This window comes from Lycium ferocissimum, chromosome 10 (genome assembly GCF_029784015.1).
Source record: "Lycium ferocissimum isolate CSIRO_LF1 chromosome 10, AGI_CSIRO_Lferr_CH_V1, whole genome shotgun sequence".
Lineage (NCBI taxonomy): Eukaryota > Viridiplantae > Streptophyta > Magnoliopsida > Solanales > Solanaceae > Lycium > Lycium ferocissimum.
The window spans coordinates 18,567,400-18,593,057 of NC_081351.1; the positions used below are offsets into that span (position 1 = coordinate 18,567,400).

Sequence of the window (25,658 nt, forward strand, 5' to 3'; positions counted from 1 at the left end):
TGATAAGCATCAAAAACAAAAAAAGAGTTATGGACTTGTATACTCCACAGTTAAATCAGTAGGGCAAAAAAAATGGTAGATCTGTAGCTAACAGATTAATTTACAAACAGATCTGATGTCAGAACCTGAAAATTGGGGAAGAAAGCAACATAGCAGAGACTGACCTTTATTCCATGACTATAGAAGTCACTGGAAATGTATGTACAAGCCAAAAATTGAGCAAGTTATAGTCAACACTTCATTTTCCTGCAAAACAACTGTTGATATGTATTTAAAAAAAATTTAGTGAGTAGTTGTTGTTGGGAAGAGGGGAAAATTAAGCAATCAGCTAAATATAAAGGATCACCAATATCAGTGTGTAGATGCTGAGCATAAATTAAGGGAAGTAAATGTCCTAAAGATTACCAAACAAAGATCGCAACTTTAAACCAAAATACTTGAGATGAAGTAGGTGAAACATCTAAGTGATAAATGATAAGAATTTTCGTTGTAATTACCTTTGTTCCATGAAAGGCAAAAGTGGTTGCAAAATTAGTTGGTTAACTTTTGTGTAAAAGGAAGATGATAGTTGTTAACAAAAAGCCGTGATATATATTTATAGAAAGATTGAGAAGAAGAAATGTGTTGGTGACCTTCATTTCCTTTTCACAGGAGTTGTTCACTCCAGTTTCTGTTTCATCTTGACTGATTCACCTTGTTCGGTTGGCAGCTTTGTTTTTGTATCATGGGAAGATACATGTTCTTTTTTCCTTTTACTGCTTTCGCTGATATTGATTGATGCTGTAGCTGGTGCTGGGAGAGAATGAATAATGCTTTCCTTTTCAATGCATGACTGGATATACAATTTTGAAGATGATGTGGATGAAGCACGGCCAAATGGCTTCTTCACTTGAATTCTGAACAGCTTCTGGTCAAATTTGCTTTGGAAATCTTCCAGAGGCAGGTTCTCATTCTAGGGGGAAAAAAAAATTTGTTTAATTTTTTGAAAGTTTATTTACGAGGTGATTATGTGTAAATTGTTTTTTTTACAAATTGTACCTCAGCTGAAACTCTTTCGTAAATCTCTGCTGCAGTAAGAGATAATAGTTTTTCTCCTTCTTTGTCCATAATCATCCCAGTTGTTGAGCCAGAGGCATCTTTGAGATTTACATCAAATCGACACCTATAGTATTATATGTATAAAAAAATTATTATTTGTTGTTAAGAGTAAAATTTTTTTTGCAGACGGTGTAAAAATGTCTACGAAAATAGATCCAAAAGTACACGGAACTAACATACTCTGCTTATTACAATTCATGCGGTGAATTTTTCTCTTGGTTGTCTTGCGTACTTCTTGTCCACGACTTGAACAATTCAAAACACGTAAAGACTTGAGGCTATTTGGCAAGGATATTTTTGCTTCAATGTAGAATGCCTGTGCCTGTATTAGGAGATGAGACTAATGATTGTCAGAATAGACTCTAATATGAAACTATGAATAAAACAATGTACTAACGTCTTCCTGTGATTGAATGTTTGCAATTGGCACTACTTCTTCATTCATTGAAACAGAGATGAGGGATCCAGATCTGGATGTACTCCGCATAGTAAAAGAGGTTAGTGTTTCTTTGTTGTCTGCGACCCTGTGCAGAACAAAAAGCTTAACTATTTAGAATATTAATTCTAATAGAAAAATAGGTAGAATATAGAGAGAAGTAATGTAATACCATGCTTGGAGTTGTTGAGACTGTGGATAAGGTGGATCAATCTGTATTGTTGTGCTAAATTTTGTTGTCAATGATATACCTACATCAATTACATTACATGTCGATGAAGTTAATTCTATTTGCAGTCAATTATATTGTTGTAGACATTATTAATTAAAATGTCAATATCTATTAAAAGAAAACTTCAATACCATGAGAGTAAGCTCCAACATAGTGACAGATAAGGTTTATAATGATATTTACAAATCGGTGTAACTTTCTCACCACTTCAAATCTATTGTCTGTTACCGTAAATTAACATATGCATGGTTGGAAAATAAGAGGAAAGGCAAATAATATCCATTCCCCTGATTCTTTGTAGTGGGAAAAATTAGAAACTCATTGATAAAACTGAAAAAGGAATGCTGGTGCATAAGCAACAGAGTTAACGAAATGTATATTACATCTTGATGTCATAATTAGCTTTATAAGGTGACAGCCCATCGTAATTAGTTGTGGCATTCAAATTAACAGTAATATTCCTGGAAAGAGAAGCCGTAGGTCTTGTAGTACTATTCTCTATATAAGGAATACCAATATAACTGCATTTTCGACACAAAAGTTTAGCATATCGTTGAAGGAAGATGAATGAGAGAGATACATTTGATTAACCAAAAGTTGAAGGTTAAATGTAATCAATAGATATGGAAAATTTTAAAAATTGAGGAAAAATAATTGCTAAAAATTCATATTAAATCAAGAATCAACTATTGGTAGTTGAAATATTAAAAAATATAGGAAGTGTTGTTTATTATAGCTCACCTTCAAATTTGGATGCTCCAATACGTCTTGCAAGAATTATAGGATATTCTTGGAATTGCCTCAGGAGCTTGCTACCTTCATTTTCTATAAGTGATTCTTCCCATATTGTGAACTTGAAACTTTGGTTACTGTTCATGGCAAAATGGGCAGTATTTGTAGTGTCTCTTTTGTAGCGTAAAATAGTAAGAATAAAAGAAACTATGGAAAAGCCTAAAGTTAGATGAGAACACTTACAGGGTATCAATAACGATAAGCTCTTGTAATCTTTTCTCGACACTTGCAACATATCTTGGTGGGGAACAGTTGACAACAATTGCAAGTATGTCTGTTGACAAGAGGTTTTAAAGTCAGTAAATGAAGATTTGAAGTGATAAATTGGTAGTTTATATTAGAGTAAAATTCAGTGAGTAAAAGAATAAAGCAGTCGTACTGAATTCTTTTTTAGTCAGAGTATTATTGATATCTTGGAAGGCCTGATCCTTAATATCTAAGAAGGAGGTAACATTAAGCTTTGTAGGAGGCGGTAACGCATCTTTAGCATTCTTTTTAATTGGATCAATGATGGTCTTTTTATCGAGAACCCATTCAAATGCATGCAATGGACTTTCATATTTCAGATTTGGTAGTTGTATGCGTGCACCCGTTATCCAGTAGGTATGATAAAGTTTCATCAGACTCTGATAAATGGGGATATCATCTCCATAAACAATTGCTTTTATTTGATCTTCCTGTAGAAATTTGTGCAAGACATATATGTTCAAAGTGTAAGTATATAGTTGAAAGATGTTTAAAGACAGAACATATTCATTAGTTGGTACGAAGAAAATGTAAATAATTTGGAAAAGTAAAGATGCACTGCTCATCTTGAACAATCATGTTCGGATATTTTATCTTTTTTACATTACTTTCACCGGTCCACATATATCTACAACTTGTATCTTACAAGTCCGATCGGTACCGTGTCTGGAGTTATCAAATGTATACCCAGTTGCTGTGCCATTTTTTGCTGAAGCTGAAAAATAATGAAGGAACGGTGTTTTAGTAAGTTAGCGGGATAAATGGAGGAATACTAAATAGAAAACATAAAATCAGAGTGATAACTTACAGATTCTTAAGCTGTTATTATATATATAGTCAATCAAACAGTTTAAGACAAAGCTTTTTTGATAATTTCACTATATACTATATTGTAAGTAGAATGATCATCGAGGTTGTCTGTTGTTGCGGGGCGAATTAACAGCTTTACACAATCGGAACTTTTTGCTCGTGACAAAGCAACGTAAAGTTGACCGTGTGAAAATACAGGTTCACGTAAATAAATTCCAACAAAGTCTAATGTTTGACCTTGAGCTTTATTTATAGTCATAGCAAAACACAGTCTAATCGGAAATTGTGTTCTTTTAAATGGAATAGGTAATTTTTCATCTTGTGATGATAGTAATGGTATGCGAGGAATAAAAACATGTTTGCCTTTAAAGTCGCCGCATGCAATTTTGGCACTAATAACGTGAGTTTTGAAATTAGTACAAATTAGGCGGGTGCCGTTACATAAACCTTCAGAAGGGTTCAAATTGCGCAGTAGGATAACAGGGCAATTTTGTTTTAGAACTAACTTATATGGAGGTAAACCAGAAGGATTTAACGTATGCAAAAAATCTTCATATTGGCTTTGATCTTTTGGCTCTACGGTTTCATCAATTCCGATAAATGTCACAATAGTGTTTGGAAATTGATCTATGAACATTTGATTAATTTCATCTACAAAATCATTTTTGGTTGTTAGAATAACGCGAGATGTCACAGAGGATGTATCGTGGATGAGTGTGTTTACATTGGGATGAATAGTTTTGAACAAGATGTTCAATGATTCTTTTTCATTTGTAAATGGAATGAGAAAAGATTCTGGAATTTCAATTTTATTATGTTCATTAACCTTTTCCCTGCCATCTCCAATTCTCAGTAAATACTCACAGAATGTAGGATCAATTCTGGCACGCATATTTTCTGACAGTCGATATTTTTCTAGAAGATCCCAGATGTTTGAGTTTAATAGACATTCATGAATAAAGTCTTCTCTTTTCCCGCTCTGTACAACCGGCAAAGTTTGTCTAAAGTCACCACCGAAAACAACTACCTTTCCACCAAAGAGTGTATTCGAGTCCATAATATCTTTCAAAAGTAAGTCAAAAGTCTCAACAAGCTTTTTTTTTGCCATAGATACTTCGTCCCATACTATTAGCTTTGCATCTCGAATTAAAGATGCAAGTGAACTTTGTTTACTAATATTACAGCTATGACTTTTAGTTGTGTCAATGGGAAGTTTAAAACGTGAGTGAGCAGTTCATCCTCCTGGGAGGACGGAAGCTGCAACACCAGAAGTTGCTGTTGCTAATGCTATAAATCCTTTAGATCGTACGATGCTAGTAAAGCACGATATAAAAAGGTTTTTCCGCTTCCTCCGGGACCATCAATAAAAAAAGCGCCTATTCCATTCGAAAATATGCTATTAAGGATTGCATGATATCTTTTGTTGCTCTTTATTCAATTTTTTGTATAGCAATAAATCCTCCTCGATCCACAACTATGTTTCTTTCCAAGTGGATGTCTCTTGCCTCTTGAATTCCAGTAAAAGAGGTGGAAGGTGAGATTTTTTCTGATATAAGTTTAAATTCATTAATATCACGTCCCATTGAATGTAAAAAATCGTTAATCTGATTTAGCACTAAATAACGAATGTTGTTTGTTTGTATGTTTGGTGTAGTTGTAAAATCTTCAGACATAAAAGATTCAAATCTTTCCCATAATCCTTTCGGATTAGCAGGGTTACAATAAACTAATAGTGTTGCAAATAAACGTCTCAAACTGTATGGCATTTGGTAATTAGTAGCTTCTGACATACATTCAATTAAGTTGTTGTCACAAGCTAACAAGCCTCTTTTTCCGGCCAAAGAAATTCTCGGAATGTGCTACAACATCTTCCATTAACAATCCTAAGATCTTCGTAGGATTTTGATCCTCTTATGTTCATCAACAATAGTCGAAGATAGTATCTTTCTCCTTCTGTTGGATGACAAGTGACAATACGACCAATAACATTGCCTTGTATTCTTCGTGTCCACATTCTATCGGTTGTTGACCAGACAAAGTATTGGGGGAATTCTTTGTATAGTAAGTTAAGTTCATTTGCAACCGCATTTGTTGCATTCATTGAAAAGAATTCTGTTAACATTGTTTTTGCAGTTGTAGGATTATTTAAGACTGAGTTTAGAGTTGCAGTTGTCTTAAAGGAAACATATTGTTGTTCCTTAAGATGAAGCTGAAGATGGTAGACCGCTGGATTCATTTCACTAATAGGAAAGGCGAACAAACGCCACATAGCTTCTGGCGGTGAAACCCATCTAGCTGATCGATAGTCTTTTATTTCGTCTATTTCTACATCAGAATCATTACTATGTACATGGAAAGCAATTTTATCATGTCCCTTACAAATGTATTTATAGATATATTTGACAACTTTAACATCCGAGCAAATTTCAACATTTATGTGACAATTGAACTTGCTTAATAGATATGGATTGTAAGGAACAACCCATGAATTGTCGAGATATTGAGTTCTAACCTTGAAAAAATTTCCAGTATCTTGCCTTCTGTAAATCGGGTAGGAATTCTTACCTTTACATGTTTCAGGGGCATAACTTTTGGGATATTTAAATTTACAGTGTCCCGTCTTTATCATGCATGGACTTTTAGGATTTAAACTTCCGCAAGGTCCATGCATCATATGCTTAATAACCAATGAATGTAAATAATGATTTGTGTCAGGGTTTGGTATTTCAAAGACAAATAACTTTATCATAAGCTTCAGGTGTTAATAATTTGTATTCATCAGCAAGTATGATAAGGAAATGAGCATGTGGGAGACCTCGTTTTTGGAATTCTATAGTGTACATAAAAGCTGCCACTTTTCCAAATATAGCTTTTTTAATGATGTCTGACTTTAGTTCTTCTACCTTTGCTTTAAATGTACGGCTTATTAAATCTGGTATGTTTTGGACTTCATCAGTAGGTAGTAAGAGATCTTCTATTTCTGGCCATGAAGGATTGCATGTCATTGTTAGGAAGATATCAGGTTTACCAAAGTGCTGTACTAATGCAATAGCGTCCATATATCGACGCCGCATGTCTCTTGGACCTCCGAAGAAGCTAGCGAGAAGGAATGTTTTTATGTCAATTTTTGATGTGTCTCTTTCTCCTTGCCTTAGAAGATCCCTAAGACCTGCCAATACTTCAAGCCTAAACAAATCTTGATTGAATAACAAAAAGTCCAATCTTTGTGTTTCCACTTTTATAAATTCATCTACAGAATACTGCTGGAATAACCTTCCAGAATGTAAAGTTCCATTATCTTCATTGTCTCTAATCTGAAGTTTATAGCAGTAATATTCACGACATGACACATTGTTTTTCTTACGTCTCCCTTTCTGTAAGATTTCTTCTTCGATGTTAAGAAGTCCATCAATTGAGCACCAGTTAGAGACGAAGGAAGTTGCTCTTGATTGTGGGAAGAATGATTCTGGAAGAGCTACGTTTTTCTACAATTTTTTGATGCTTGGAGTGCCACCCATTTTCTCCGTAGGGAAACAATAAAGGATATTGTAATGGGTCATAACAACCATAATGATAGCGTACCAACTGGCTACTATCACAATGGGTGTAAATTCGAATATGCGGTGATGAGATAGTATTGTTAGAGTCATCGTCAACCCATATAGCTGCAACTTCTGAGACACTAGGTAAATTGTATGTTCGTTGGTCCAAGGCAGAATCACATTTAAGTGCAATATAGAAATTGGACAGGTTTGGAATGCCCGTTAAAGATTTCAGAAACATAGAGTATGGATTAACTTTTAGAATTTCTATCAACTTTGCAATAACTGATCTGTTCAGATTTTCTGAAAAGAGCATTTTATTAACTATATCGTCCTCATTGTCATAAAAATAAAGCTGTAGGTTTCTTGGTTCATTATTGGAGGGAATGAGGTTGTTTATAAAATGGTACATTTGTCCTTGAACTTTAAAGGTATAGATACCTTGAGTTCTGGTTGCTAACTCCTTATTGTACTTTACTCCTAGTGAAGTAAATGCAAACATGTTATTGTATGTTCTTACATAAGTACGGAAATGATTGGATTCATCAGTGACACCTAAGTAAAGGCTTTTTAACTTGGAAGGCAACTGGTGAGAAACTAATTTCACTGAGCCTTTACTGCAACAGAAGCTAGGAGGTTCATATTGAAATCTCCTGGCTTTACAAAATTTGCAGTTTGGAACTTTCTTTAAAATGGAAGGACTACAAGGTAGTTCTTTGATATTCCAACAACCCCAATATATCTCATACATATCTTAGACCACCTACAATCTCTGTTGTTTATGCCTTTCTAGCAAACCCCTGTATAACGTTGTTTCACAAATGATTGTAATATACTGAGAAGGATATTATATTAATACTCCCTCCGAATCAAAAAAGAGTTCACTTAACCTTTTTTTCTTGGATAAAAAAAAGAGTCCACTTAACAAATTAAGAAAGAATTAACCTTATTTTTTCATATTTGCCCCTATTAAGTGTTATATGATCAAATTCCAATGCCTATTTAATTAGGGGTAGTTTAATCAAATTAATTATTTTTGTTTAGGAGTTAGTATTTTCTTAAGGGGTGTGCAAATGGTTAAGTGGACTCTTTTTTTTTTTATTCGGAGGAAGTATTAGTTTAATCATTTATGTTCATTTGCATCTCATTAGTATATCAAATTAGTTAATACAATACTAATTTGATATACTAAGATTCTATTATGACCTGCAACCCAAATTGGATAGTGTGTGCCCGTGCGAGCAAATATGCAGTTGTGTGGGCCTAGTAAACTGATACATTTTTTAGTTAGGCACATATCAAAATGATACACAAGGCACTGATGAACCAACTGCATACATGATGAAAATACTCCTCGGTGTTTACCTATGACTGTCAGTCAGTCATAGGTAAACACATACAGTTGTGTTCTCAGACGGTGACGATTTTCATTTATCTGCATTGCGCAGTCCAAATCTTTCAGTTGTAGGATTTTCTATTGTAATATATAAATACTAATTATTCTATTATGTTCACTTTTGCGAGGCACGGGCAATTTTTACTACTGAAAAGCGAATAAAGTAAACATAATTAAACTAAATATTAACATAATATGCTTCATACTATTTTACATTCATTTGTGAAACAAAGTTTGTACAGGAGCTTGTTAGAAAGGCAAAAACAAAGAGATTGTAGTGGCTCAATTATATGTATGAGATATGTTGCAATAGCCTGGATTCCGAATATTGGCAATTTGAATCGAAAAAAGAAATGAAATCAAGTGAAATAGCAGCATACCATATCAACTAAAAACCTAAATTCGTTGCTCACAAATAGTTAATCTGAAATTAAGCATTAAACAAATATGATTCACTTAAAATCCTTTATAATAGCAGATAGCTTCATCACAAGCAAGGAGGAAAGGCCTCTTATGAGAAGGCTATGTGTAGTCTCGACTTCATACATGAGAGAATCTTGACACCAAGTTGTTGACACAAATAAGTTCCATTATGTGAGGTACGTTTTGGTTCAAATTGTTGCTTTAAGCAGTACCTCCTAAGAGAGTAGTAAGTTCTTCAAAGGTTCAAAACTATGGAAGTACACTTATTTGAGAAATAATTCTTCACAAGAAGTAGCAATATAACATCTCGTTTCCATCGGACTAAATTTAGCAAACAACAGAAGTTCTTTAATCACTACATGAAGAAACCACTGTTATCAAAATAATAGTAGTGATAATAATAACGAAACTCAACCCTTTCATATCTTTCTTCGTAGGGTAAAACATTCTGCTAACAAAACTAAGCAATTCCCGGTAGTGAAAAGCTGCGAATCTAAGAGTTCTACGCCCGGATTTACCACTCAAATTTCAGTAAAAGGGGCAACTATTACACTTTTATCGCGAGAGCATTGATAATGCAAGTGCCTAAGTTGCTCGGACTCTCCAAAAATGTTGCCGCACCCATGTCGGATCCTTCAAAAATACACTACTTTTGGAGAATCCGACACGCACCCGTCGATATTTTTTAAGAGTCCGAGCAACATAGGCAAGTGCACAACATTACTATAAAGTAAGATGCGACGTGGTAAAGTTGGAGCTAATTTTTCTTAAGAAACACACAATGAAATTGCAACCAACAAATAAACTTTTCTTTGTCTGTTTTAACGTGGAAATCTCATTTCCATTGCAGCGAGCGGCAAGAGCCACGGAATTTGCTCTAGTTCATTTTTTAGCATTTCTAGCTTTTTTGTTTCCCACGTGATGAATAGGTGGTAACTTCCTCCTACTTAATGAAGTGACAATATTACTTTAACGATGTAGAATGTCGGGATTTACCATTCAAGATCTATAATAGGGACAAAATCGTTATGATTCTGCGAACTTATAAAAATGATCAGCCGAAGGTGGAAAAAAAAAAAAGTTGCTTGAATGACATCTCGAGGTCTCGAAATTAGTTGACAAAAGGCTAACATACATAGAATTTTACAAAGGACGTGATTTAAAATAACTATGAAAAATCATTGCACCAAAAAATGACTCAATTCAGAAGAGATATAAGGTAGTAACTTTAAATCTATTTAACATTTGTCGTTAGCGACATTTGGGAACCCCTATGAGCAACCACCATAAACCATTGAGACACAAGAAAAAGATCACAGGAAACAAAAAGAAACCCATAACTAAACTTCATTAGCCTAGTAATGGTAATACCAGGGAAGAAAATTAAAGAAAAACATACAATAATATAAAGATACCTAGATGGAGAAGAAGAGAAATTTCACCTTTTTGGAGAGAGGCGAACAACAAAGCTTGGAGCTTCTAAAACTTAAAATAGCTCCGTTCGGGTTGGAATTTGGTACAGGTCTCTTCCGAATTGTGGCTAGTTAAGACCTTTTTATGAATATAAACCACTTATAAATCAAGCATTAACACATAAAACAAAGGAAACAAATAAAGTCAGAGAGACAGGAGATCACAGAAGAAATATCTAACCTTTTGTGAGAGAGGGCGGATGCATGGAGAAACAAAGAAAGCGTAAAGAAAGATGATGCAAAATAGGAATGAAACACTAAAAAGAAATAGTTGTAATGGTTCAACCTAGCAGAGAAGCATCCACAAAGACTTTGAATATAAACGTAAATGCAAGAATGAACTGGCTTGAAGTTTTCACTGCAATTTAATAGAAGGATCAAGGGCAATGGTGTTATATCCGGCATTTTTGCGTATTCGAAAAATTGGAAGTAACCTTGACTTGCAAGGAATGAGGTCAAGTTTGGATTTTTCTTAGTATGTGTATGTTAGCTATGGAAGTTTGAATGTGGAAACACTGGAGAAGGACTAAGGGCAAAATTGGAATTTTGGAAATTTGTTTCGGGAATTGCAAAATATGATTCATGAAGAATTGGGCTCAAAAAAAAAAAAAAATTTAGGCCCAAGAGAAGGGGTGGCCGGCCAACTACAAGGCCCAAACCCATGTTTTAATTAATTTTCCATGTGCCTATTAATTATAAAAGGATCCTTAGCCTTAGAAGTTTCAAGAAAACAAAGGAAAAATCAAGAAAAAAAGAGAAGAGCCATTCGGCCCTAGGGAGAAAGAAGAGAAAAAAAAAATTCTTGGAGCTTGGTCTTTGATTCAAAAATTTGGTGCTTCTTGGATTCTTACTAAGTTCGAGATTCTCTACAAAGTGATATAAATATCTTGGCAAGAAAGAGCCTCTTTTGGCAAGTGGAAGAAATTGGAAAAGGTAAGATTTTTACTTGTTATGTTGGAGGAATTATATATATATATGTTGTAGCATATGTAGAGTACATGAGAATTATGAAAGTGTTGCATGCAAGTGCAAGTCGTGTGGTGTGTGTTGTGTTGTGGCCGTGTATGTGCATGGTTGTGTATGGAAGATGTGTTGAATTTTATGTTGTACTCTAGTTGTGATTATGGTGGAATTCATATTGGGAATGAAAGCGGAAGGAATTTGATGGAAGTTGGAAAAAATAGATGTTGGCCGTGTGGTATGGAAGTTAAAATGAAAATGAATTAATTTTGTTTGATGTGTTAATTGTGTTGTTATGGCCTTGTGAAGTAGATGGAAGAACAATGGTTTAAGTTAACATGAAGAATTTGTTGCTAAGTTGTTGTCGGAAAGTATGTAATTTTAGTATAGTTTATGTAATGATGAGAATGAAGTTATAAGATGCAAATGGTGATTATTGTAAATGAAATTGGAAGCTAAAAATATGTTGTGAATATTTATGTTGAAAATTGGAGGTTTTGAGTGAATTATAGTTTTGGTGGAAAACTTGTATATTTTGTGAATATTTCGTAAAATGATATGAAATGTTTTCGGAGTGATCTTGATGGGTTGATGAATATGGAAACGTTGATATTGGATGGAAAGCGTGAAGTTGGAATGATAATTAATGCTTTGTGTAGAAAGAAAGACTATTTATGCTAATATATGTTTGTAGCGATTCTTGGTGTTGTTGTTGTTGTTGATGGTGTTGTTGAGCCGAGCTACGTCTCGGGGGTGCTATACGTATAGGGGAGATGCTGCCCAAATTTTTATAGATAAATAAGGGTTAAGATTGAACTCTTAAAAGCTTGTGACTTACATTTGGTAATCTTGACCATTTGTAGATTTTGAAGCAAACGAGATTTAAGAATAAGCAAGCATAAGGCGCAACCAAGGTATGTAAAGCTTACCTATTCTTTTTATGGCATGTCCTAGACCTACTAAGCCGAAAACGGAACCTTGGGGATAATCCTGCTCCTAGAGATCCGAGTTTGATTTTAGTTACTATTCATTCAGCGCAATTGAATCAAAATGCTTATCTTTGGATATAAGAATGCGTAAACCTTCGTACCTTTCGTAAATGAATCCAAATTGCTCCGAACGGATAACCTTATGGAACCTAACGTTGGAAATTTATGTCCGCCGCCTCGACTCGACCCGAGGTGGGCCCGCAAGTTCCGAGACTTCCCTTATTTGATTTGTTTGGCTCATTTTCGTACGATATGAAAAAAGAGGTGTTCGCCTATGACGTTAAGGTCCGTTTGAAATGTCCGATAATGATATTTGAAAGTTCGTTACTATGAATGATGCTAAAATTTTCGAAAATGATCTACGATGTGTTTTTGAGAAAAATTGATAATTTAAAAGTCCGCGACTTTTGTATGTTAATTCGAATAACTCGATACTTGTTTTGAGCCCTCCGATTATTATATATGTATATGAGATCATGTATCCAGGTCTTAGAACTTACTTTTGATATGCGTATGGCTGCACTACTCCGCTCGTGCCAATTATTATGGTTTCGTTCGCGGTGCCGGGCCGGTTTTGCAATCGTGCGCATTATGACACATTCGGCGGTATGATGTGTTACGGTTTCACAGACACACACACACACACACACACACACACACACACACACCATCTTTATGGTGTTATGATGTGATATGGCATCTGATCTGTTCTGATGATTTGATGTGTGTGTGATGTTGTGATGTGTTCGGAGTTTGTACGGAGATTTGAAAACTTCTGGAGTATGATGTGTTGTGGCACCAGCGTCAGGGGGTGACCACGTTCTGAGCCTCTCTGCATGATTTTTATTTGCATTACGTACATTTGCATTCCCGCACGGGTTTGATCTCATTACACGTATTTGTTACGTATCTTCGACTCCGGCCATGAGTTGGATTCTTGTACCTCATGCTTTACATGCTCGGTACTTCTTTCGTCGACCCCTTTCTTCGGGGGCTGCGTTTCATGCCGCAGGCGGACGCTCGGTTGGGTGATCCCCGGTTTAGGCTACACATTCTGCTATTTTGGAGTGCTCCCCTCGATCCGAGGCCCACACTTGGTATATATATTATTTTGCTATGTATATTACTGTACATTTGTTGTTTGGGTACGGCGGGGCCCCGTCCGTCATATGTTCGTATGTTCGTTTGTATGCATAGAGGCTTAGTCACATTGTGGGTCATGGGTCGGTACGTTCGAATGTGATTCTGTTTTGCGTCCTTAAGCGGCCCGTATGTTACTATGGCCGATATGGCCCGTATGTTTGTATGTATGTGTGTGTGTGTCGGCGATGTGCATCCCGCGGTTTTGATTTTGATCGATGATTACGCACGGGCGACCGCTTGGGCAACATTCGTTTACTCGTATTTGTACGACGTACGCTATCGGTATCGGTACGAATAATATACGGTTGAATACGGATATGTCCTAGTATAACAATTCGGTTCGTAAGTTTGTTTGGGTGCCTAAGTAGGGCACCGATCCACGGCCACGGGGCAGGGTCGTGACAAAAGTGGTATCGGAAGCGGTTTGTCCTTGGAGTGTCTACGGGCCGTGTCTCGTAGAGTCTTGTTTATCGGTGTGTTGTGCACCACATCTATAAACGGAGGCTACGAGGACATTTAGGATGTTTCCTTTCTTTGGATCTTAGATCGTGCGATAGAGGTGTCTTTGTTAAGATGACTCTTTTCGATCGATTGTTATATTTTTTCGGTGATGCCTCACGAAGAAGGCAATGGGCCCGAAGGGCAAGGCGGTGCCGAGACGGGGAGAGACTAAGCCGGGCCCGAGAGGGTTACTAGGGCCCCGCGCACGGACTATGCCGATGTTGTGCCGGTCAAGGGTTCTACTATACCACTATCGGAGGGCGGGAGCGGCTCCACCATTAGCTCCCGAGAGGCCCCGGCTCCCCGGCGGGTGCGAGGAACGGGACGCTAGGGAGGCCGTACGGTTGTTGACGACGATAGTAACGGGACAAGCTCGCGGACGCGGGCGAGAGGTAATGATGATGATGACGGCGTGATAGCTTTGAGGGTTCGCGATTTCTTGACATGTAGCCCCCCGAGTTTTCGGGTCTAAGCCCGACGAGGACCCCCGCATGATTTCATTCGACGGATGAGACGCTCATTGGGACCCCGGTCGGGGCTTCGGAGGGCGAGTCCGTTGAGTTAGCCTCGCACAGGTTACGGGATATTGCTCTTAATTGGTACGAGTCTTGGGAACTGTCCAGGGGTGAGGGTGCTCCCCTAGCTACGTGGTACGAGTTCACAGCTGCTTTTCTCCGCCACTTCTTGCCCCCGGAGTTACGAAGGGCGAGAGTTGATAGATTTTTGCAGATTAAAAACGAGAGGGGTCGGAGTGTTCGTGAGTATAATGCGAGTTTGATTCTCGGCCCGTACGCGCCTACCATCGTAGCGCGCGCTTCTGTATGGAGGACGAGGAATACCGATACGTGATGGGTGCGGACGGTTACTTGGTTGATAGTTGCATGGCGATGGCGTCGCGGTGTGGACATGGACATCGCCGATTACGTGCCTATGCACGGGGTACGGAAGACCGGGGGAAGAGCGACCCGCAGGGATTATGATAGGAGGCGGCCCAAGAGGGCCAGATCGGCGGGGTATTCCGGAGATTCCCGAGGCGGATGGCCTCAGCAGCAGTCCGGTAGGTCCCTTCCACCGTCAGGCCGGGGTACACGGTCGCCGGCGACGTTTTGATGACGCAGTCCGTGCGGGGCCGGCCGAGTTCCGAGAGCCTCGGGTCCTCGTGCGAGTAGAGGTCCCGCAGGACTAGGCCACCTATGCCCGGTGTTCGTATTGTGGGAGATCGCGCCCCGGGAGTGCTACGGGGCTACGGGGCCACAAGGGGCTCCCCGCGGCCGCCGTGGCCATATTATGCGAGATTGTCCGTGGGTGGGCGGTTCGTGGTGCGGCACGGTGGCGGGATCGATTCTTTCGGTTCGTCATCTACTCCTTCGCCCGGCCCTATGCGCCCTGCGGGGCGAAGTATGCCAGCACCAACGGGCCGCGGCAGAGGCCGTGGCGGGGGTTCTGATCTTGGCGGTCCTTCGAACCGCATATATGCTTTGACTAGTCGGCAGGACCCAGAGGCACCACCGAACGCGGACCCAGGTATATTATTAATCTTTTCTTGATGAATATGTGTACTGATAGACTTATGTTCCATTATATTACGCGATTTTCTTCTTCTGTGTTGGTAAAAGTAAGGTAAAAATCCGAATCAGCAGAATCATTTGAGATAGCCATATATACGGGCAGGAGTCGAATATAGGGAATTTGGATGGCTAAGACGGTAGACCATATAGACAGGAGGTAAACGACCCCTTTAGATCGGAGCGGGACCCGCTATGAGAACTTTTCGAAAAATTTGTTAAGACCCCGACCTGCCCTAAATTACGTGACAAAGGTCGTGTGGGGGCAATTGACGCAGTTATATTATCGATAACGCATCGAACGCATAAAATTTTTTGAGTTAAGCGTGCTAAGACCGAACAGTGCAGGATAGGTGACCCCACAGGAAGTATGTCAAGAATTTTTCACAAATGTAGATATGGAGACTAAATGAGAACTTGGGGTAACTTAAGTGGAATTTGAGTGTGGGGTGATTAGAGGTTGAAAAAAGAATTACACGATTAAGACAGACGAGATCGAAGAAAAAGAAGGAAACTTTCGTAGGTCCCTGAAGCGTTAGTAAGAGTAGTCTGACTCTGATCGTGATTCTGTACGCCAAATTTCTGCGTCCCTGTTTTTAATAAAGCTCTATCTACTATACCTCTGTGTTTCTGAATCTGATCACGTTTCTGTCTAATATGCCTCTGTACGTTCGACTCCGATCACAATTATCCGATATATAATACGTTTGACTCGATTTCAAATCGTCCGATAAATCTCTATACGTCCGACTCGATTATAGATCCGTCGACATACTCCTATGTGTACGATTCGATTACGGATACGTCCGACATAGTTCGATGATTCGATTATAGTTTACGCAATAAGTATGCTTACGTGCGTACGGCTCGGATCATGAATTTGTTTGGTATGATGTATGATTACGTTCTGTCTCGCTACACTTCGTACTTTTGATTACGGATATGACCCCCGTCATGCCATACTTCTGATCTTCTGGTTCTGACAAAGATTCTGTTCGCCATATATCTTACTTGAGATTGTACAAGCCATTAGACTAATAAGGGTTCCGAATAACCCGAATATGGTAACGTCGGACGAGGATAAAAAGGAGTTAGAAAACGCATGCCTTTACGAGTGTTCAGATCAAATATGAGGATGTAGTTAGCAAGAGGACCTCCCCGGAAACGTTTGTGAGACCTATAAGGCTAATGTAACATTCGAGGACGAATGTTTTAAAGGGGGGGAGGATGTTATATCCGGCATTTTTGCGTATTCGAAAAATTGGAAGTAACCTTGACTTGCAAGGAATGAGGTCAAGTTTGGATTTTTCTTAGTATGTGTATGTTGGCTATGGAAGTTTGAATGTGGAAACACTGGAGAAGGCCTAAGGGCAAAATTGGAATTTTGGGAATTTGTTTCGGGAATTGCAAAATATGATTCATGAAGAATTGGGCTAAAAAAAAAGAAGAAAACTTAGGCCCAAGAGAAGGGGTGGCCGGCCAACTACAAGGCCCAAACCCATGTTTTAATTAATTTTCCATGTGCCTATTAATTATAAAAGGATCCTTAGCCTTAGAAGTTTCAAGAAAACAAAGGAAAAATCAAGTAAAAAAGAGAAGAGCCATTCGGCCCTAGGGAGAAAAGAAGAGAAAAAAAAAAAAAAAAATCTTGGAGCTTGGTCTTTGATTCAAAAATTTGGTGCTTCTTGGATTCTTACTAAGTTCGAGATTCTCTACAAAGTGATATAAATATCTTGGCAGAAAGAGCCTCTTTTGGCAAGTGGAAGAAATTGGAAAAGGTAAGATTTTTACTTGTTATGTTGGAGGAATTATATATATATATATATATATATATATATATATATATATATATATATATATATATAGCATATGTAGAGTACATGAGAATTATGAAAGTGTTGCATGCAAGTGCAAGCCGTGTGGTGTGTGTTGTGTTGTGGCCGTGTATGTGTGTGCATGGTTGTGTATGGAAGATGTGTTGAATTTTATGTTGTACTCTAGTTGTGATTATGGTGGAATTCATATTGGGAATGAAAGCGGAAGGAATTTGATGGAAGTTGGAAAAAATAGATGTTGGCCGTGTGGTATGGAAGTTAAAATGAAAATGAATTAATTTTGTTTGGTGTGTTAATTGTGTTGTTATGGCCTTGTGAAGTAGATGGAAGAACAATGGTTTAAGTTAACATGAAGAATTTGTTGCTAAGTTGTTGTCGGAAAGTATGTAATTTTAGTATAGTTTATGTAATGATGAGAATGAAGTTATAAGATGCAAATGGTGATTATTGTAAATGAAATTGGAAGCTAAAAATATGTTGTGAATATTTATGTTGAAAATTGGAGGTTTTGAGTGAATTATAGTTTTGGTGGAAAACTTGTATATTTTGTGAATATTTCGTAAAATGATATGAAATGTTTCGGAGTGATCTTGATGGGTTGATGAATATGGAAACGTTGATATTGGATGGAAAGCGTGAAGTTGGAATGATAATTAATGCTTTGTGTAGAAAGAAAGACTATTTATGCTAATATATGTTTGTAGCGATTCTTGGTGTTGTTGTTGTTGTTGATGGTGTTGTTGAGCCGAGCTAATGCTCTCGGGGGTGCTATACGTATAGGGGAGATGCTTTTTGCCCAAATTTTTATAGATAAATAAGGGTTAAGATTGAACTCTTAAAAGCTTGTGACTTACATTTGGTAATCTTGACCATTTGTAGATTTTGAAGCAAACGAGATTTAAGAATAAGCAAGCATAAGGCGCAACCAAGGTATGTAAAGCTTACCTATTCTTTTTATGGCATGTCCTAGACCTACTAAGCCGAAAACGGAACCTTGGGGATAATCTTTGCTCCTAGAGATCCGAGTTTGATTTTAGTTACTATTCATTCAACAAGTAATTGAATCAAAATGCTTATCTTTGGATATAAGAATGCGTAAACCTTCGTACCTTTCGTAAATGAATCCAAATTGCTCCGAACGGATAACCTTATGGAACCTAACGTTGGAAATTTATGTCCGCCGCCTCGACTCGACCCGAGGTGGGCCCGCAAGTTCCGAGACTTCCCTTATTTGATTTGTTTGGCTCATTTTCGTACGATATGACAAAGAAGTGTTTGCCTATGACGTTAAGGTCCGTTTGAAATGTCCGATAATGATATTTGAAAGTTCGTTATATGAATGATGCTAAAATTTTCGAAAAATGATCTACGATGTGTTTTTGAGAAAAATTGATAATTTAAAAGTCCGCGACTTTTGTATGTTAATTCCGAATAACTCGATACTTGTTTTGAGCCCTCACGAAGTTATTATATATGTATATGAGATCATGTATCCGAGTCTTAGAACTTACTTTTGATATGCATATGGCTTCTCGCACTACTCCGCTGTACCAATTATTATGGTTTCGTTCGCTAGGTGCCGGCCGATTTTGTGATCGTGCGCATTATGACACATTCGGCAAAGTATGATGTGTTACGATTTCGAGACCTCGCCATAAGGCCGGCTACTCGTTTATGGTGTTATGATGTGATATGGCATACGATCCGTTCGATGATTTGATGTGTGTGTGTGATGTTGTGATGTGTTCGGAGTTTGTACGGAGATTTGAAAACTTCGGGTATGATGTGTTGTGGCACCGGCGTCGTGGGTGACCACGTTCTGAGCCCCATGCATGATTTTTATTTGCATTACATGTACATTTGCATTCCGCACAAGTTTGATCTGTTACTTATTTGTTACGCATCTTCCCGACTCCCGGCCATGAGTTGGATTCACCGTACCTCATGCTTTACATGCTCGGTACTTCTTTAAATGCGACCCCACTTTCTTCGGGCTGCGTTTCATGCCCGCAGGTACAGACGCTCGGTTGGGTGATCCGGTTTAGGCTACACATATTGCTATTTTGAGTGCTCCCCTCGATCCAAGGCCCACACTTGGTATATATTTGTTTTGCTATGTATATTACGTACATTTGTATTTTGTTTGGAGTACGGCGGGGCCCCCGTCCCGTCATATGTTCGTATGTTCTGTTTGTCTTCGTAGAGAGCTGTAGTCACATTGTGGGTCATGGGTCCGGTACGTTCGAATGTGATTACTCGTTTTTTTTGCGTCCTTAAGCGGCCGTATGTTACTATGGCCGATATGGCCCATATGTTTGTATGTATGTGTGTGTCTAGGGCGATGTGCATCACTTCGCTTTGATTTTGATCCGATGATTACGCACGGCGACCGCTTAGGGACAAAGATTCGTTTCTGTATTTGTACGACGTCTGCTATCAGCTATCGGTACGAATAATGTCTGTTGAATCTGGATATGTCCTAGTATAACAATTCGGTTCGTAAGTTTGTTTGGGTGCCTAAGTAGGGCACCAGTCACGGCCCACGGGGCTGGGTCGTGACAAATGGCAATAAAAAAATGACTAAAAATAGGTTCATTTGTGCACTAATTAGTACTTCATATAGTTGAAAAAGGAGAAGTTAACTTAAGGGAGTGTCAATTATAGAGAGACTCTCACCGTATTATCCGTTGTTACATATCTTTGGCAAGGACATTTACGATGATCGGGTAGCTCTTTATTATCTTTAGTACTTTAGGAAACTCGCTAAGACAATCTATCTATTAATCCCATTGTTGTTTATCTTTACTTATATAAGGCACATATTTCTTTGTACATCTTACGATAAGAAATCATATTAAATTGCCACTAAAAATCTATATACTTATTAATCTCCAATATCATGATGAATTAATCGGTTTCCTCACACATTTTCGGATATAGGCGAGAATTTTACCAATAGATTGATGCCTTAAAAAGAGCATAGTTCATATTACTCGGCGGTGGATCAAGAATCAAGTACCAATATGAGAGTCATGTAAGAACATCATACCACAACCATCCTATAGGCTCTTGGAATGTGAAAACATAACTTCCAAGTAAGAAACAAGCCTTTAATTTTCGTCACTAACACAGAGAGAAAGTTGTGAACCTGAAAAGTTAGAGAAAAAAGCATATATTAGCTTATTAAATTCCTATCGATATGTAAATAGTAGAAGTTCTCTAATGTCCAAGGTTAGTGAAAAGTTTAGCATACTTGAACAATAAAACCATCTATTTAAAAGATTGTGAGGCTTATTGTTGTGAAAAATAAAAAAATAAAAAGAGAACTATCAGTAGCATCAATTTGCTGTTACCAAAATATTAAAAAAAACTGCATCTATCTTTCTAGTATAAATTATAACATTTTCACTTGTCCAACAGTCAGAAATTATTTTTACAGTAAATGAAAATCCCTTGCTTTTGTTGTTACAATATGTCATCTTGCAGTCAGGTCTGACTTGCAGTTGATACTGTAGTAGTCTAATCGGTAACCATCATGGTAAATTTATTTGGTAAATTTACCTTTTCATACTGTAATGGTTGTTCTCATAGACTTTATTCGCTTTTCCTCGGTATCTGTTTCACCATCTATAATACAATGCAGTTGTGTTCTCATAGTATGTAAAGGACTCCTACATTAGTTGTATACATTAATAGAAAATCCTACAATACCATGATGAACATAATAAACTCCTACATTAGTTTTGAACATAATATATATATATATATATATATATATAATCACTATTCAAAAGACAATTACATACACATAGTACGTACTAATTTAAAGTGTTAGGCCGTGCGCGGCCTGGGGGACATCTAGTTATATATATAAATGGCTAATGAGGACTAACACAGCATCACCAACTTATACCAAAAGCTTTACAAATTGTACACGCAATGAATGCTTGTACCATAAGCTATATAATTTGTACACTTTATCCAACTATTTTTTTATCCCACGTAGAAAGAAAACTGCCAGAGAAAATTGTAATATTACATATAGAAATGCTAATTAGACGGAGAGGAAATTACATCATATCCTTAAAAGGGATATCAGAGGTCATTACATAAATCCCATATATCACTTTAATTTAACTACTGAAAGTTGAGTACTTAATATATAGTAATATTCATTTTAATTAAGAATTGTGGAAGGTGATTAATTAAGTTCCAACATAAATTAAGGAACCAACAGCATCGAGGTATCCCTGTACTATTTTTAATCTCGAAATAATTTATCCCAAGATTAGTAACCAAGCAAAAAATAAAGCGGTATTAAATTTTTATCACATGGCTACTTTCCTTATCCATCATAACATATATAAACCAATAATATAACACACAATATTAAACCTCGACAAATATGATCCTTTCCGTTTATTTAATTGGCAGTTATATTTCTATTATATATAATTGGCTAAGGAGGACTAACACAGCATCACCAACTTGTACCAAAGGCTTTACAAATTGTACACGCAATGAATGTTTGTATCATAAGCTATATAACTTGTACACTTTACCCAACTATTTTTTTGTCCCACGTGGACATATGTTATAGTAGTTAATATTTATTCCCTTCTCATGTATAGACGTATGCACTTCAATTTTAATTCTCTGACATATTTAATTCCTCCGTGCACTTTTACTTGTTGACTTTTGACTTTTCACGTTCTTGTTGAATATTTATTCTCTTCTCATGTATAGACATATGCAGTTCAATTTTAATTCTTCTACACAAATTTATTTCCTCCGTACACTTTTACTTCTTCACTTTTGACTTTTCACGCTCTTTAAGAATTAATAAATCCCACGTGGATATATGTCATAGCACTGAATATTTATTCTCTTCTCATGTATACACGTATGCACTTCAATTTTAATTCTCCGACACATATTTATTTCGTCTGTGCACTTTTACTTGTTTACTTTTGACTTTTCACGTTCTTGCTGAATATTTATTCTCTTCTCATGTATAAATGTATGCACTTCAATTTTAATTCTCCGACACATATTTATTTCTTCCGTGCACTTTTACTTGTTCACTTTTGATTTTTCACGTTATTTAAGAATTAATAAATGAAGTACTCCCTCCGTCTCATATTACTTGGCCACATTACTTGACTTTTCACATTCTTTAAGAACTAATAAATGAAGTACTCCCTTCGTCCCATATTACTTGGTCACATTACTATACTTGACTTTTCACGTTCTTTAAGAATTAATAAAAATGAAGTACTCCCTTCGTCCCATATTACTTGGCCACATTACTAAAAATATATGTCTATTTTTCTATTCTATATTTTTCTTTTCTATTATATATGTGTCCAAGAAGGACTAACAAAGTGATGAATACTTGTACCAAAAGCTATATAAATAGTACACTTTAACACAATAATGAATACTTGTACAAAAAGCTATATAAACTGTACACTTTAACCAACTACTTCGTTATCCCATGTGAATATATGTCATAGTTTATCCCACGTGAATATATGTTATAGTACTGAATATTTATTCTCTTCTCATGTATACACGTATGCACTTCAATTGTAATTCTCCGACACATTTATTTTCTCCGTGCACTTTTACTTGTTCACCTTTGAAGTACTCTCTCCGTCCCATATTACTTGACCACATTACTAAAAATATATGTCCAAATTACTTGTTCATTTACAAAACCAAGATAAAATTTATTAAATCTTTCCCATCTTACCCTCTCCGCCCCATATTACTTGACTACTGAATATTTATTCTCTTCTCATGTAGACACGTAAGCACTTCAATTTTAATTCTCCGGCACATTTATTTTCTCCGTGCACTTTTACTTGTTCACTTTTGACTTTTCATGTTCTTTAAGAATTAATAAATGAAGTACTCCCTCCGTCCCATATTACTTGGCCACATTAGTAAACTACTTTTTTATCCCACGTGGACATATTTCATGATACTGAATATTTATTCTCCTCTCATGTATACACATATGCACTTCAATTTTAATTCTCCGACACATATTTATTTTCTCTGTGCACTTTTACTTGCTCACTTTTGACTTTTCGCGTTCTTTAAGAATTAATAAATAAAGTCTTTTCGCATTCTTTAAGAATTAATAAATAAAGTACTCCCTCTGTCTCATATTACTTGGCCACATTACTAAAAATATATGTCCAAATTACTTGGTCATTTACAAAACCAATATAAAATTAATTAAATCTTAATTTTAATTTCTTTGTGACAATTCTTTTTTTCTATAATTGTTAATATAAAAAATTATAATGTAACTAATTTACCCCTTCTTAACATATTTTTTAATTAATTTATTAAAAATATTTTATTAGTTTAGCTTTTTAAAAATCCAATATATATAACAATGGTTCTTATGTTTGGATCTGAACAGTTAGTTAATCGAGATGGATATCAACCTGTCGGTATACATATAAGATATTAAAGAATTTAAAAGAAAAAGTCTAGGATCAAGATATTAATTTCCCCTCATATTCTTACTAATTTTCTTTTTCACATCGATGAACAACTTTCATTGTGTCTGACTCTTTCCATCTCAAAGACTTAATTCCATCATTTTTTAATTATGACTAAAGTGATGGTACATAAAATACATTTTGTATATGTTGCTATATATAATAACAATTAGAATGTTTTTAAAAGTTATTTACAAAATACAAACCTTAAAGACTGGCTAATTAAAGTGACGGAGTTTAAGAAATAAAGATAGTCTTTTGAATCTTGTGGTTCTAAATTAAAAATGTGTATAATATAATAAAATATCCTTTGAATCTTGTGATTATAAACTTGACATGTAGAGTATTTGAATTGTCAACTTACTAAATATAAAAAGATGCAAACATAACCAAAAAGAGACAAATTTTAACAACAATTGAGAAATTAAGGGGAAAAAATAAGAGGAAAATAAAATAAAATATGGAGACTCACTAAGGAGAATCACGGTATCCTTTTCTACTGAATAAACGGAGAACACAAGTGATCCAATGTGACAGACAAACCAAATTATCAGAACAATGCAATCATATTCCTGATATTTCCAAAGAAATAGCATAAGATAACCACAAGACTATAAAAAACAAAAAACAAAATTAGTTTGTTTCAAAAGGAATGCCTCTCTCCTTTCTTTGTTTCTGCAACTCTTTAAATTCCAAGATGCTGAATTTAGAACTATCAGCAGCATTAAAGAATATATAAAAGATAATTCCCCTTCTATAGTTCAAAATTATTGGTTAGCTACATTTTAGATTATGAAGCTTGATCATCATGTGAATTTAGATACAATGTTCGTACTAACCTCTAATGTAGGGGTTCATCGTCATTACATTTGTTAACTTTAGAGTCGTTTTCAGCAACTTAGCATTGCAATTATGTTCTTAAGCCCTTGGGATGTCCAATGCACTTTCTTTCCGTTTCAGGTTAGAAGGAGAAAAATAAACTAAAAAGTATGGTGCTTCCAAGACGTCGTTCAAGTATGGTCCAAGGTAACTTCTTCCTTTTATTTCGGTTGTTTTTTTAAAAAAATTTAAAAAAAAAAAAAACTCTTGAATGATGTAATATACAATTTTTTCAAGAGTTGAAACGAATAAGATTTTGACCTTATCAGTTTTTGTATAAGGGTGGCTGCAAGCTTAGTATTTGCAAAGCATCTCCTGTCCAAATATCATATATGGATGTTATGATAAGCTTGACGCCCGGGTTGCTGATGCAACGATGAATAGATAGATATTTGGACAGGAGATGCAAATGAAAAGAAATGATTGGTACATGCGAATTGGTATTGTAATATATTATTAGTTAAAAAGTAATAACATGAAATTGCATAGCTTGAAAGCAACGATGATTAACTTGGTAAAGCATATTATGTTAATAACAGTTGTGTTCTCAGACGGTGACGATTTTTTTTTTTTTCACATTCAATAACCATTCAGGCAAATGATTCACCGAGGAAAATCTTCATGCAGCTTTTCATACAGTCAGGCAATCATTTGCAAGTAATAGCAGAAAACAACAAAATAAAACTGGTTGAAAACACATAGTATGTAAAGGTCTAAGGGCAGTATAAACTGGTTGGGGAGGGAAAGCCGGGGGGGGGGGGGGGGTTGGTGTTAATGCCTTATTCCTACAAAATGATACGTGATTTCTTCCTATTTTTACG

General features: G+C 36.4%; 1 protein-coding gene and 1 long non-coding RNA gene across 3 annotated transcripts; both read right to left on the reverse strand.

Moving 5' to 3' along the window:
* Positions 1 to 234: 234 nt before the first annotated feature.
* LOC132035153 (uncharacterized) lies at positions 235 to 1,428 on the reverse strand. 2 transcript variants are annotated; one of them, XR_009409188.1, is made up of 5 exons: positions 1,279 to 1,428; positions 1,039 to 1,162; positions 633 to 952; positions 498 to 543; positions 243 to 257 (listed from the first exon to the last, which is right to left on the reverse strand). It is a non-coding gene; the product is annotated as an uncharacterized LOC132035153 (long non-coding RNA). The 2 variants fall into 2 exon arrangements; XR_009409187.1 differs by lacking the exon at positions 498 to 543 and having other exon boundaries at positions 235 to 257; positions 1,279 to 1,426.
* Positions 1,429 to 2,407: 979 nt separating this feature from the next.
* On the reverse strand, positions 2,408 to 3,314 carry LOC132035154 (uncharacterized). The gene is made up of 3 exons (XM_059425447.1): positions 2,938 to 3,314; positions 2,742 to 2,832; positions 2,408 to 2,635 (listed from the first exon to the last, which is right to left on the reverse strand). The coding sequence occupies exons 1-3, from the start codon at positions 3,176 to 3,178 to the stop codon at positions 2,497 to 2,499; spliced, it is 471 nt and encodes a 156-aa protein (XP_059281430.1). The 5' UTR covers positions 3,179 to 3,314; the 3' UTR covers positions 2,408 to 2,496.
* Positions 3,315 to 25,658: the final 22,344 nt, after the last annotated feature.

Excerpts from the sequence above, each read along its gene's own strand:
- LOC132035154 (XM_059425447.1), bottom strand. The coding sequence starts at position 3,178 with ATGAAACTTTATCATACCTACTGGATAACGGGTGCACGCATACAACTA. Across the intron at positions 2,833-2,937 it reads TCTGACTAAAAAAGAATTCA|ACATACTTGCAATTGTTGTC; the intron begins GTACGACTGCTT and ends TCTTGTCAACAG. Across the intron at positions 2,636-2,741 it reads CTTATCGTTATTGATACCCT|TAACCAAAGTTTCAAGTTCA; the intron begins GTAAGTGTTCTC and ends TGCCATGAACAG.